This window comes from Eleutherodactylus coqui, chromosome 8 (genome assembly GCF_035609145.1).
Source record: "Eleutherodactylus coqui strain aEleCoq1 chromosome 8, aEleCoq1.hap1, whole genome shotgun sequence".
In the NCBI taxonomy this organism is placed as follows: domain Eukaryota; kingdom Metazoa; phylum Chordata; class Amphibia; order Anura; family Eleutherodactylidae; genus Eleutherodactylus; species Eleutherodactylus coqui.
This window is the reverse complement of record NC_089844.1, coordinates 168,682,923-168,697,458: the sequence shown is the minus strand read 5'-3', so window position 1 is coordinate 168,697,458 and position 14,536 is coordinate 168,682,923. Positions and strand designations below refer to the sequence as shown.

The following is a 14,536-nucleotide window of genomic DNA, read 5'->3' as shown; positions in this document are numbered from 1 at the left end:
AGAACCGGAATGACCCGGAGAATAAAGGTAACAGAAGGGTGAGTTGTAACGTAAGGGTGCATTCAGGGCTCCTCCACACTGGCGATCGCAATATCACCGCGAAAACATGTTAGAAAACCGCAGCCATATCACGATCGCAAGTGTGAGGGCACCGGACGGGCTTCATGCAAGTGCAATATTGGTCTGAGAATGGCCGCCTGCACACGGGCGGGTCGGACCCCACATGTGGGATTCCCGCAGTGTACCTCTCCGCTGCTGATGTGCCGGCCGGAGCGCCGCTGCACATGTGCAGTACAGTACGGTTTTTATGTGAGTGCAATACGTTTTACATAAACACACACACTGTGCTTGCATGGCGGCACTTGCGATTTTCTTGTATGGGAAGATCTCCCATTTTTCCCTAAGGGACGCCCACTCCAGATTTCGCAGCAAAAATCCGCCCGTGTGCGTGACGAGATAGGGAAGAATGGGCAAGATCACTAAGAAGCGGGACGTGCTGCAATAGATCTCACACAGCACCTTAAATTGCAAATGTAATCGCCCCTATTAAAAACGGGTTCTTTTCCCGTGCGATTTATGTGCTTCCCGCTGCGCACAGAAATCGGACTGAAAGAAGTGCCCGTGTAAACGCACCCTAATAGTTATACCGCACGGTGAGCGCCAGAAAAATAAACTGCAAAAAACTACGGTGAAATCGCTTTTTTTCTTCAACCCCCAGCAAAAGGTAAAAAATATTAAAAATACGCTGATGAAAAAGTAAGACAGTTATGACTAATCAGTCATTTCAATCGGTGCGCGGCTGCAGGCCGCGTGCAAGTGAACTGGTCTTGCGGACGTAAAAAGAGAAATACGCCGATGCGCATGCAAAAATACGAGACATACGAGAAAAAATGCAGCATTATCTATTTTCTTGCGCAGGGAAGAAGAACATTTTGAACTCCTGAAACTATTGGCCATTTCAATGGCGGGGAGCGCTGGTGCGGCGCGGTTTGTTTTTGGCACAACTTGCATGTACAAAACGTACAGTATAATATACAGATGTGCACTGAAATACACAACAAGGCGCCGCAAACATCTGCTTATGGGAATCCGGCCTAAGGCTAAAATTGGTTGTCACTAAGGGGTTAAAAATGCACATAAGAAAACAGAGTTCTGCGCCAAATATATATATACACACACACGAGACAAATTCAGAATCTACAGCGAAAAAAAAAGTTACGTTTAGGGAGGTTTTTTCGGATGTTAACATAGTTTATGGATCAGACCCCATCCGAGGGGGCGCTCACACGTCACCGATCGCTGCCGATCTGCGGCAGATTCTATTTGAATGAAGTGCTAAGAGTGAAATGTGCTGCAGATCGGCACCAAGTCAGCTGCGTGCGACCGTACCCCGCCGGATCATGACGTACAATCACAATAAGGCGCCATCATCGCCATGACACCAAACATCCCTCCGCTGATACATTATGGGCGCCCTCTGAGCGGAGCGCTCCTTACTCTCTAACATTTCCCTGCCCCCAGCAACTGCCATTGTGCGGAATGCAGCAGCAACATGAGCCGCTGCCCCTTTAACAAACGAGCGCCCAAAGTGTCTGCCGACAGATAAATATTTGAGCCCAGAGGGAGGAGGAAGAGCCGCCCCTTCCCTTTAAGAGGCAAGCTGCTCATCAATGCAGCTGGAAGAGTCCATTTTCGCAGGAAGGGAGGGGGGTGGTGCGCTTGTGCTGTACATGCAAATTGCAGCAATCGCTCCTTCTTGCTGCTGCTTGTGGCTGGTGCAGAGCCGGGGGATGGGCACAGGAGCCCTGGTGGGCAGTGTACCCCCCTGTGTGGGCAGCTGGTGATTTAGGAGCATGTTCCCCTTCCCAGCTGCCCCTTCCCCTTGGCTCTGCATGACACAATGCACAGTCTCCATTTTGCTGGGAAGCAGTCCTGAGCTCCCCCTCCCTTGTTTATCTTTAGTTCAGTCCATCTCTGCAGGAAAAAAGATACAATGTTGCAAAACGTTGATACTTTGTAGTTGCAGCAGATCTTTGCATCTGGCGCCCTGATTTTCTTTCTTTTTTTGCTTTGCTGCAAGGTTGAGGCTTCTGGGATTGTTTTTTGCAGATGGGGGCAGCAGGGTGAGAGGTCAGATTTTGGATAGTAAATAATGCACAAATAATCTGCGAGGGGAGGAGGAGGAGGGAGCAAGATAAATTTAGGGGGGAAGAAGAGGGAGGAAGAATCCTTTCCAGCAGCCTTGCAGGGTTTCCATCCTGCTCTGTGCAGGGAGGGGTGGGGGAGGAGGAGGGAGCCATGATGTCATTGCAGCCTGATCATTCTTTATTCAATGCCCTGTGTATTTTATAGGTTTTTTTTTTTTTTTTCCCTTTTAAATCAAGAGAAAAAAATCCGCCTTTAGGGGGCACTGATCTGCCAGAGAGACAGAGAGAGAGCAGACAAGGAGGGAGGGGGAGTCCTCAGCCGGGGAGAGGGGGGAGAGAGCAGGACACAACAATATTTATATAAAAAAAGAGATTTTATTTTATTTTTCTGCACTATGGATGCAAACTGGACCAGCTTTATATTCCAGGTAACGCTGTGTGTGTGGTGTGCGGCTGCTGCAGGGTGGGGGAGGAGGTCGCCTTGTTTGTGCATTTGCTTGCATGCATCCACTTCTTCGGTCTTTTGTGGATAAAGGGGGCTTTTAAATGGCTGCAAATGAGAAAGCAGCGGAGCTCTGCAAATTTGCATCTTCTTCTGCCTTGTGAGTGTGTATTTTTTTGCAGAGAGGGAGGGAGAGGAGAGAGATGGTGTTGGGTGTTTAAATCACCACCCCTCCCTCCCATCGTTTTCCTCTCCCTCTTTCCTTTCATAGAAATAGCAAGGCTCACTGCAAGGGATAATATTATATGCTCCCCGCATGGAGAGGTCCTCACCTAAGGGCCTGCATGGCCTGTACGCTGGCCGTGTGCAGTAATTACATACATGGACGACTCACATGCCATTGTGTAATGCATTAATAGGATTTGGTGCGTGGAGGGTGGACGCTGCCGTGGTGGGATCACTAAACGGTTAATTGGGCCCGACTAGTTTATTTTTTTCTCTTTAGGGGGTTGAGAGGATCTGGATCCCTTGTCTGCACAGGCGGGGATCTGGGACGCTATATAAAGCCGGTGAACGGCTTACAGTCACTGCTCATATGATGTATAGGCAGAGGATGTATGGACTATATATAGCAGCACCCAAATAGTTTGTGGCCGCGTGGGCTACATGGGCTCTACCAATTACATGGTGGTGGAGTATTGAGACCTAATGCTGGCTTCCCTATATAGCTGCTGTCTGGTCAGCGGCTTTACGGCGAAGCAGGACACAACAGATGCCATAGTGGTGTAGGGTTTTTGCGTAAATCTGGCGTCCATAACCTGACCTAAAACCGCCGACGCAGGGAGGTAGCTGGATGCTAGAAATGAACCTGGCATGAACTATGGCATAATTGCTGGCGTCCTTTTCCCTCCGGTGGTTCATTGCAAGGGGGGAAAAAAAATCAAGATACATGGGAATCCGGCCTCATACAATCGGATTGTGGCAAACTTACAAATAAGCCGCATTAAAAAATGTTTTAATGACTTTTTTAATGTTTTTTGTCTACTCTTCTGAAGAACTTGTCTTGTTAAGCTACTGAAGTCTCAGTAGATGGGTTCTTGCCAATAGTATAATGTATTTCTCTGACTGGGTTCACACTACCTGTGTGGGTGCAAGTTGCACCGAACAGGCTCGGGAGCAACTTGCAGCGGACAGCACCCCTACACAAGTCCGTGTGCTGTCCAATTTGCAGCACGCTGACCTGTATTGGCATGTACTATTCCTTATCTGTAATATGGAGAGGAGTAGCACTTGCTATGAGTCTTTTCATATGGACCATCCGTGGATCAACACAGACGGCACACTGCCCAAAATAGACTAAAGGCACTCGAGGTCCCGGGTGTAAGAATACTGTAAATGACAATGTAACCCCTTCCACAAAGGCCTCAACTGATTAGTTTACCAGTGGCCTATGCCTGATACCCCTATAACAAATGTTACTTGGGATTCCAGAAGTTCTTTGGGGACTTTGAGAGTGGTCCTCCATTCTACGGCCTACTAATCAGACCATACATATCATAAAACCTGCCACTTGTGGGGGATAATCAATGGTCTCTTCCCCCACCAGCAGGTGTGCATGTTGGATTTCAACTCTTCCCATGATGCATATTCTACCCCAGCCAGGTGTGTTTATTGTGAAATCAAAAGAACAAGGCTATTGAATTTGTATGGTCAGCTTTATACCCCTTTCCATTTGCTCTGACTAACACATATGTGGTAAGAGTTGACTAGATGTGCGAAAACTTTGGCAGGTTGAAGAAGGCTAACCCTCTACTATAGTCATTTTGGGAACTTGGAGAACGTTGACAAACATCTTAGTAGTTATGCATAAACTTAAGTTCCAATTTTCTTTTTTTTTCTCCACCTTTAGACCCCTCCTCCGCCCCCTGCTGAGCCCTTACAAGTTGAACTTTTACCTGTGCTTGCAACTGTTACCGCACCGCCAGATGGATCCCTCAACACACAAACGATGGTGCACACTATGGCACCCCAACACCCTTCCACAGTCGACACGGCTGCCCTCAAGCAAGTGGTGCCGGGTCTGGCCATCCCACAGCAGATGGTGCCAACCTCACTTGCATCTCAGCCTTCATCAGTCTCTACTAACCTCCCTTTGCAACCGGTTATGGAACTTCCCAAGAAGTCTAAGAGCCGAGGCCCCTACATATGTTCCTTATGCTCCAAAGAGTTTAAAAATGGCTATAATCTACGGAGACATGAAGCGATCCACACGGGCACCAAACCAGCTCGAGCGCAGCCTGCTGTCAAGATGCCGACAATGGTTCCTCTCAGTTTGCTCAGTGTTGCCGGAACCCTTGGGACCGGTACAGAAACCCTGGAGGTTCCTACTTCTCCTTCCACGCTGCCTCTACCGGGGCCCTCGCCTACAGCTAAAAAGGTTAGAAAAAACCATGCCTGTGAGATGTGCGGAAAAGCATTTAGGGATGTTTACCACCTGAATCGTCACAAGTTGTCCCACTCCGACGAGAAGCCCTACTCCTGCCATGTGTGTCAACAGCGCTTTAAGCGCAAGGACCGAATGACGTACCATGTCCGTTCCCACGACGGGACTGTGCACAAGCCCTACATATGTAGCCACTGTGGAAAAGGATTCTCCCGGTAAGATGCTGCGAGGCTTCTAACTGATGATATGTCTCTGATATGTGCTTTGTTTCATCCCATTCTGAAGAACTCTTTTTGTGTTTTAGTCCGGATCATTTAAACAGTCACGTCAGACAAGTTCACTCTACGGAGCGTCCCTTTAAATGCCAGGTACTTATGAAATTTTACCTTCTTCTCGCTGCGATATCGGTTGGTGTTCTATTCATATTTACATGTGTTTTCCTTCTATCTATAGACCTGTGAAGCAGCTTTTGCTACGAAAGACCGACTGAGGGCCCATATGGTGCGACATGAGGAGAAGGTTCCTTGTCATGTGTGTGGGAAGTTACTCAGTGCTGCCTACATCACCGACCACATGAAGGTCCACAGCCAGGGTCCCAACCACGTGTGTGAGCTGTGTAGCAAAGGTAAGTCTTCGGAGGTGTGTTTTGTGTTAGACATGTATCAGCTGCTCAATCCAACACCACAGCACTACATGTCTGAAGCCCCTAATCTGGCATATCCCAATATCCAGCGATGCTCTCCAATAGCCATGTATGAACATGTTCCTATGGTGGGGTGGGTGGTTTTTTGAGAGCCCTTGAATTGCTCTGGACTGTGTGGTCTTCTGTACAGATGTGAATGGCCTATGTCATTGGTGTGAATGATTGCTGATGTAATGAAAGAATTCTTTTACTAACATGTTAAAGTGGGAGAAAGGGTCATCTTTAAAGACGTAATTAAAATCCTTTAGGGCAGGAACCAGTTAAAACAAAAAAAATTAGTTTGTAAGGGCCTTAATTTCTGTAGCTTTTATATCATGTTTAGTCTTGTTACAGGTACCAGAACAAGAAATGACCTAAGCTAGAACATAAGCTGAAAGTTTGTTTGTTGCAAATGTTAAAATAAGCATTAATGAGCTCTTTGGGGGCAGGGCATGGAGATTGTTAGACTACTCAGGGGTGGAGCTTGGCTATGTACATCATGAATTAAAGAACCAGTAAACAAATTAGACCTTTTAGTTTAATCACCTCCTCTCTAGTGATAGCGCTGCCACCTTCAAGCTTCCTTTCCTATTCTCTTATGAACTTTGCCAAGAAAAGTTTCCAAAAATCCATTTGAGATTTGTTGTAACATTTTCACTTGATCACGATTTGTGACCAGTTTACGTATTTCCTTTAACCTAGATATAAGCGGTTTTTTACTCATTTAGGACCCTTCACTATGACAGTATATATGTATACAGAATAAAGTGAGGGGTTTAAATAAAAGTATCTAACTTCTTGTTTACTGGTTCTTTACTGGGGTAACAGCTCTTTGCATTGATAAGGGGATCACTTTTTAATGATGGAGCGATGCCTGTGGCCCGGCCTTAAAGTGGCGTGTGCTTCTCCTCCCCCGTGTAGGTTTTGCCACGGCCGCGTACCTGCGGGTCCACTCGGTGAAGCACCACGGTCTGGTGTGCCCACGGGCAGACAGCTTCCTCTGCAAGTTGTGCAGCGTTCACTGCAAAACCCTGGCACAGCTGAGCGGCCACATGCACACACACGCCATGTCGGGGGCCACGGGCCTTGCTGAGGGACCCCCACTGCAGTGACCACAGCTAAGGCAAGAGCCTAGTTACCTTTTCCCTTCCCATTTCCTGGGGATGTATGCATTGTTTGGTAGCTGGAGGCTGTGCTGAGCATTGCTGGGTTTTGGGGTATGCCCTCTAGTCCTCCATACTTCCTCTTTTAGCATGCCTGTTATGTCATTAAGTGGTTGTGTTTGGAGATACCCTTGTAGCCTCTGTCCCCGCTCTGCTTGTCTAGATGCTTTTTTTTGTATTTCTTTGTAGTGTTTGTTTTTTCTTGAGTCTCTAATCACTTGACTTCATCTCCTTCTGCCTTTGCTCTTGCAAATCACTTACAACTCAATGATTTATCATCTGTCTTCTCCCTTTCGCTTCCCTCATAGGGTCCTGCCAAGTCTGCCCCCTTGGGGATCCAACGGCCGCCGTAACTGCTGTGCTTCCGAACACTGCTGTTCCTGGCATGATGTCCACACAGCCCTGGTGACTGGCTCTCCTGGAGGGGGTTGCAGACAACGATACCTCGCTCTTCTGATGTGTTTGTGTACAGTGTTTGGGGGTCTGGAACGCCTCCGGCTCAGGCACACATATATTTTGAAGAGTGGTTGCATGTAACCTTCCTCCCACCTTCTGTCCTTCAGGCTCTAAAAACCATGAGGCTGTAAGAAGGTGACAAGGGAACTAGGACAACGACCTCTATACCGACAGCTTGGCCCCTAAGGATGACTTCCGAGTACACACTTGCCCCCAAGTTCACCGCTAGCCATTGGCCCAAGTTGGTACCGGCTAGAAGCCTGACTTGTACACTACACACCCCTGTGTCCTTGCAAGAGGAGTGTAATGCTTGTAGGACTTACTGTCCCTTGTGACTTTCCATCCCCACCGTGAGCAGAGCACCTTGCACGGAAACCACTGACCTAGCAAGCATGGATGGGTATAACGAGCTGCAAGCTTGCATCAGGCCAGGGAATGCAAAGACTGTGAGATCGGCGGTAGAGACAGGACTATGCTCTGCAGGGATATCGGAAAGATGCAATGATCTGCAGGTGGCACGGACTGGCAGGCTGCTCTTGGTAATGATTAGTATTTCTTGACGCTAGATGTGTGAACAGTAAATTGTTATTTTTCCAGTGAAACACCGGGACGTCGGGGGCACAAACCTAGTTATGTGAGTTTCTGGAACGGAGAAGGTTGCTGTGATGGAGATGGATGGACGTAGTGGTGCAACGGACATAAAACCCCATGAGATGGTGCAGGATCGTGCTAGACAGGTGCCGGTCTTTTGGGCCGCAGAGGAAGGTGAATCATGATGAGGTGGTCAGTTCAAGGATGTTGAGGATTAGGCCAAGAGCAGGAGTAAATGGTAGAGGCCTTCGCTCTAGTCAGATATCTCAACTGTGAATTGCCCTTGATCGTAAGAAGTACGTCCCACCACCCGAAGTCTCAAGCCCGTTACCTCTCCCAGATGGAACCAGAAGTGGGCTTTATGCATACTTGTGTTTCGAGGGTGTCGCTGTAGCTCCAGACTACTTTCCAGGCAGACCCAACAGCCATCAGGTCAAAAAAAAGTTACTGTAGAGGAAATCATTGACTTCTAGTGGGATCCCCCATTCTTTGTGCTCCAAATGTCCTCAAAGCGGCCAATGAACTTGTAGCATTAGTCTGCCCCGAAAGTAGGATACAGCAGAGGTGATATCCCTTACTGAAGGCTAAACACAAGAACGTCTGTGTCCTTGGTCTGGTGCAGGACCATTCTCGCCATCTGCCATAACGTAAGAGTTTGGAATAGCAACGCTTCGTCTATGGACGCCATTCGTGAAGTGGCCTAAACAGATGGCTCTTCTGGAGATCATTTGAAAGGGAACTGCCATAATCCTGTCACATATGGAATATGTGAAGTTGGTGACTGCCAGCAGCGTCGTAGCATTTTCTGTATTCCTAATTAGGAATGTCATCAGTCTCTATGGTGTTTGGGTCGTAGTGATACGATGACCGGAAATTACGGCCTGCTTGAATAGGAACACGAGTCCGGTGAACCCCCGACATTCACCACGAGTCCACCCATCATCCGCTGATGTATGAATGTTCAGAAACTATGGCCGAGCCCTCTGCATCACCGCCTACGGCCATACGTCTCCCCGTCGTCTGGTTCTGGCAAACAAATACATTACGGTGTTTTGCGTATAAGGTTTAGGTTTTTTAACCCTTTTAGTTTTTCTTCTTGTTTTTAATTTTTTTTCTTAAAGCTAGGATATAATATGGAATAACAGGAACTAGAACTATTAAGCAAGGGGCAGACGTTAGCTTAGAAAAGTACCTTAATTTTAGTTTTTCCCAGCCGGTGCGGCCGCTCGCCCGCGGTGCTCCCGTTACTGTGAATTTTTGTTTATGCGGAATTTCACTTAAATTTGCTTTCTGATGTCACAAAAACCACATCAACTGATGGCATTGGTGAAGACTGTGAGCTGAACCCACAACACAAGAGGCCGAGGCCTAGACCGCTCCGGCGCGGTCCGCAGGTCTGTGCGGTTGGGAGAGAACCTCTTTGATGTTACGGAGGAAGAATTTTTGAATTGGAATTTGCCTTTTAAGATTTCATCCCGTTGGGTATTCTTCTGCCATAACTTAATGTACGTGTGCACATGGCATCTGGGCTTCTGTAAAATGTGACGTCCTTGTCTCAGTTAATGGGCGTCCGCCACCGTATGTGTTATGGAATTAAATCCCCTGTGGCTACAGTATCCATATGACTAGCGTGTCGTACGTCTGGACTGCGGGGTTGGGATTAGTCCAAACCCATTTAAACAAATTTTATGAGACCGTTCCCCCAAGAACCAATCAGATTGCACCTTTCTGTACCCCTACGTTTAGATGGCTTGATCTGAGTTATTTGAGCGTTGATTGGTACTCATTTCGATGTCCTTCACACAGGCCGATTCCGACTAAGGGCACCATTACATGGGACAACTTAAGCTTCCGCCCGCCATCCTACTGCCTGACTATAATTTCTGTTCTGTTACACAGGAGCGATAGTCATTCAAGGGAATGAAGGCGCAGCAGCCGGGATCGTTCCGTGCCGGCCGCCTCCACTTACGGTAAATGGGAGTTGCTCAAAGATTAGTTGCTTGCTTTTTAGTTCTGCTAAAAACCGATTGGCTCTCGACAGGTAAACGATTTCTCGCTCCATACCCCGTTGGCGGCCGCGTGTATACAGGACAACTAGTATCCAAATCTGCTGTTTCCAGGGCAAATTTGGGCGATAGTCGCCCTGTGTAAGGGTACCTTAATAATCAAAATGATTATTGCAGCAGCGTGAAAGAGCCAATCGGCAGACAAACAAGAAAACCCTCGCTGCCCTAGTCAATAGCTAATATTAGGATGAATAGAGGGGCTGTCTGGCTTACTGGTGGCAGTGCGGTGGCGCAGACTACTTAAAATACTCGCTGCGTTCCCAGTCTTCTGTTTTACAAGCGTGCATCAGCCAATAGAAGCCCCGACGGGGATGTCACTCATGCCGTCCTGTAAACCTGCCAAGGGCTTCCACATTAGACGCCTACATGACTGGCAGGTTTACAGGATGACACTGGGCCTTCTGGCTGGGTGATTTCACCTGTCGGATGCCGGAGCGTTGTGGTGAGTATTTTTTGGCCTGTTTTAAAACAAACAAAACCTCTGTGTTCGAGCAGGTTTACACCGTGTTTTTGCATCCTGTTTTTGACTGGGGAGCAAAAACGTATCTCAAAAGTAGGATGCAACCAGACACACACACAAAAAAATGGCGCAGGTTCCTTATTTTATTTTTAACTTTCTATCCCAGTATTTGTAAAATAGGAGTGATTTGTAACAGGCGTCCTGTTTTGCATTACCTTCTTGCTTGCTGCTCTTGAACAGTAGTTGTCCGCAGGTCTCAAGCATATGGTGTGAACAGGGCCTTAAGTTCTGCTACAACCCCCTCCTCACCTCTCCATTGGGTAAGTGATAAAAGTCTGATGGTGGGGATTGAAGCTCTGATTCTGCAGAAGTGGACGTGATTTTAGCCGCTGGCCGATCATGACGAGCAGCACTAGTGAGACCCCCACCGATCAGACGTTTATCACCTTATTCTGGTATATCCCCCTATAGTGATTTTCTCTAGGTGCCGGTCTCCGGTGTCAGAGGTCCAGGTAACGGGAGCGAGAGCATGAGTAAGGGTCCTTTCACACGGGATGATTGTCGTGCGCGGATGGCTGACGGTTGTCCCAGTGATGATCACTTCTGTGGGGTTTTTTGCAGCGACGGTCATCGCTCAGTGGAGGCGGAGTGAGCCAGCGATCGTTCCGACCCGCTCACCTCCATTCACCATAACGGGCTGTTGTTCATAGATGGATGACTGTTTACACCGCCGATCACCGTGCAGAAACCGTTCAGTCGCCGGCAGCCTTTTACGGTGAACGATTATCATTTAGATTCCCGCGATTCGGCGACAATCTGTACGATGAGCGTGTACAAGAGCTCTTCATCGTCCTGGTGCTGGCATCCTAAAGCCTTGCATTGCCTCGTACCTGCACTGATGAGTGGTGGTCTTGGTGGGAGATGTATCGGATCAGATTTATGTATCGGATCTATTGGGGCTTATTTACTATTCAAAATATGAAAGTTTTCTGATGCAAATTTACGCCAGCAGACTTTTCTATCCTTCTGTGCGCTGGATTTGTTACGTGTTTTTTAAACCCTTTCAGACAGCTTTTCCAACCCTCTGAAGGGGGTGTGGCCTAAATGGCACCAAATTGCTGTAAAATTTTAGTGCAATTTTATTTTAACGTAAACTAAGCCAACTAATAGATGGTCTGAACTTAAACTAGACCGTCTTCAAATTGGGCAGATTTATCAGTCAGCGACTACTGTGATAAATATGTCAACTTTTAAGACTGGTCTAAGTTGGTACCATTAAACTTTTAGACAGTATTAGTACATGACTGGATACAATAAGGCTTACTTACTGTGCCTAAAGTTGTCAATTGGAACCGAACAATAATCTACTGCAGTCTGAGATTCTCCTTTTTAGTATTTTTTTTGCAGATCCCACCAGATCATTGGACAATAACAATGTCTGCGTTGAGATCTACTCTAAGGGCCAATCCGTCGGGCTGTGTGAGTCTGACGAACCATCAAACCATTATTCATCAGCTGATTGCTTTTTTTTTAACCATCCCTGTTGGCAGCACATCTCGCCTTGTGAATGTGCCGCTGATGATGGAACCGTATGGAGGACGGATGACCTTATGCCTCCTATTCATGCTGAATCGGCCTGTGTGAAAGTTTCGTAAACAAGCGCCAATCTTGTTGACCGGCGTTCAATATCCATCTCAAGCTGTACAAGACGACCCTAAGGGTGCTTTTACATGGGCTGATAGTTGACTCAAAAGAGTGATTATGGGTGACTGTCATCACATGGAAACTCAAGGTCCAACAGGACAAGTGAGTGAAAACCTCTTGCTTGAAGTCTCTCGGTTTTCAGCTAACTAAAAATCAAGCAACTGTTGGCCCATTTCAGACTCCTACCCACTTGTGTTTTTTTTTTTTTACTGCGATTGTCAATGGGACTTTCTAACGTTATAAGCATAGCCAGTTTGTGCTTTGAGATTTTTGTCCGATGCGTTTTTAACATTAGAAAGTCCCATTGACACTCACGGTAAAAAAACAAAACGCCGTGATATCGCAGCGTTAAAAAACAAAAAAAAAAAACACAAGTGGGTAGGAGCCCTTAAATGGGCAGTAGTTCATCTATAGACGACTGCCTGTTTACTCTGGAGGCTTCTGGCCGGAAGAGATCTCTGCCTACAGTGACCAATCATCGCTCCCGCATGAAGGCACAGGAACGATGATCCTTGAGATGGCGGGCTTGTAAGCGCCCAACAGTTGTCCCATGTAATCCTACACAGATTAGCAATTCAGTTGTCTATGGCTCCGAGACGGGTCCACCTGTTTGAGGCTGGTTCCATAATCCTCATGGACGTCTCCATTTCCGTTTTATGTGACCCTCAGAGCCGTAAATCTGTCAGCTTTCATTGTGGCCCACTGCAGCCTTGGTGCCCATACATTCTTCAGTACCAAGCCCAAGTGAGCCTTGTAGTTTGAGAGTTGACTCGAACGTGGCAGCTTTGTGTAGTTTGAGAGTTGACTTGGACGTGGCAGCCTTGTGTAGTTTGAGAGTTGACTCGGACGTGGTAGCCTTGTGCGATGATGGCTGCTGGTTGTTTTGTTTTTTTTCCTCTTCCTCGTCATACGTTCGGTTCAGAGGGGCCTGATGAAGGCAGCAGTTTTCTGTACAATATTTGTGTATATAATTTCCAGAAGGATTGCCTGTGTACAAAACTTTATATAGACTCTGTCCATAGTCATTTCAACCCTTCGTTGTCTTCAAGGTGCCCGGTCTTTACTTGCCCTGCATGTTGCCCTGGAACCTGGATATGAACCCTTTTTAAAGGGCAAGCTACCTTTTACCAAGGGCAGCATCCACTCGTCTCTGCCCCGAGGCAACATTTCAGGATGTCCCAGAGGCCCCCTTTATATTTTTGTTGTTGGTAACACACAATGGGTATGCGTGTGCACACATGTGATGTTGGGTGCATGAGACAATGTGTATATAATGTGTACAGGGGGTAGGTTACAGGCTGTATATAATGTATGTGTCACATGCATCTCGCACTGTAAATACTGAAAACTGCTGGAAATCTGTCATTTTGATAACTGTTAAAGAAAAAAGAAAAGTTAAAAAAAAAAAAGTTTTCTTAATAACTGTCCTTGTGGTGACGCTCTCCTCCACCTCCCCTGTCCGTCACTCCGGGATCATCTTTTGTTCTTGATCTACCTTAGTAATTAACATGTCCTCCTCCTCTATGTTCTCAATGTCATATAATCTGTCTCCGTATATAAAGTATTCCGCCCTGTCTCACCTCTCATTGTTGCTTATGAACCATCTGAATTTTAGTAAAAATATTAAATCCCAAGTTGTGTGATATTTATTGTAATCACTGCAATTAGTAGTCTCCACAGGGACAGGATAACTGAGAAGTCCAGTCTAAAATGTTACACCTGCAGTTCCATATTCTCATCCATAGGGGGCAGTATTATAGTAGTTATATTCTAGTACATAGGGGGCAGTATTATAGTAGTTATATTTTTCTACATAGGGGGCAGTATTATAGTAGTTATATTCTTGTACATAGGAGCAGTATTATAGTAGTTATATTCTTGTACATAGGGGGCAGTATTATAGTAGTTATATTCTTGTACATAGGGGGCAGTATTATAGTAGTTATATTCTTGTACATAGGGGGCAGTATTATAGTAGTTATATTCTTGTACATATGAGCAGTATTATAGTAGTTATATTCTTGTACATAGGAGGCAGTATTATAGTAGTTATATTCTTGTACATAGGAGGCAGTATTATAGTAGTTATATTCTTGTACATAGTGGACAGTATTATAGTAGTTATATTCTTGTACATAGGGGACAGTATTATAGTAGTTATATTCTTGTACATAGGGGGCAGTATTATAGTAGTTATATTCTTGTACATAGGGGGCAGTATTATAGTAGTTATATTCTTGTACATAGGGGCAGTATTATAGTAGTTATATTCTTGTACATATGGACAGTATTATAGTAGTTATATTCTTGTACATATGGACAGTATTATAGTAGTTATATTCTTGTACATAGGGGAAGTATTATAGTAGTTATATTCTTGTA

The 14,536-nt window shown here is 46.2% G+C and overlaps 1 protein-coding gene across 3 annotated transcripts; it reads left to right on the top strand.

The window, feature by feature from the left end:
• The first annotated feature begins 1,900 nt into the window (after positions 1-1,900).
• On the top strand, positions 1,901-13,788 carry MAZ (MYC associated zinc finger protein). Of its 3 annotated transcripts, none has more exons than XM_066576911.1 (6): positions 1,901-2,575; positions 4,499-5,247; positions 5,337-5,400; positions 5,486-5,657; positions 6,636-6,837; positions 7,186-7,283. In XM_066576911.1, the coding sequence occupies exons 1-5, from the start codon at positions 2,543-2,545 to the stop codon at positions 6,824-6,826; spliced, it is 1,209 nt and encodes a 402-aa protein (XP_066433008.1). In that variant the 5' UTR covers positions 1,901-2,542; the 3' UTR covers positions 6,827-6,837; positions 7,186-7,283. The 3 variants fall into 3 exon arrangements, with proteins under 3 accessions (XP_066433008.1, XP_066433009.1, XP_066433010.1); XM_066576913.1 differs by lacking the exon at positions 1,901-2,575 and adding an exon at positions 4,191-4,251; XM_066576912.1 differs by lacking the exon at positions 6,636-6,837 and having other exon boundaries at positions 7,186-13,788.
• Positions 13,789-14,536: the final 748 nt, after the last annotated feature.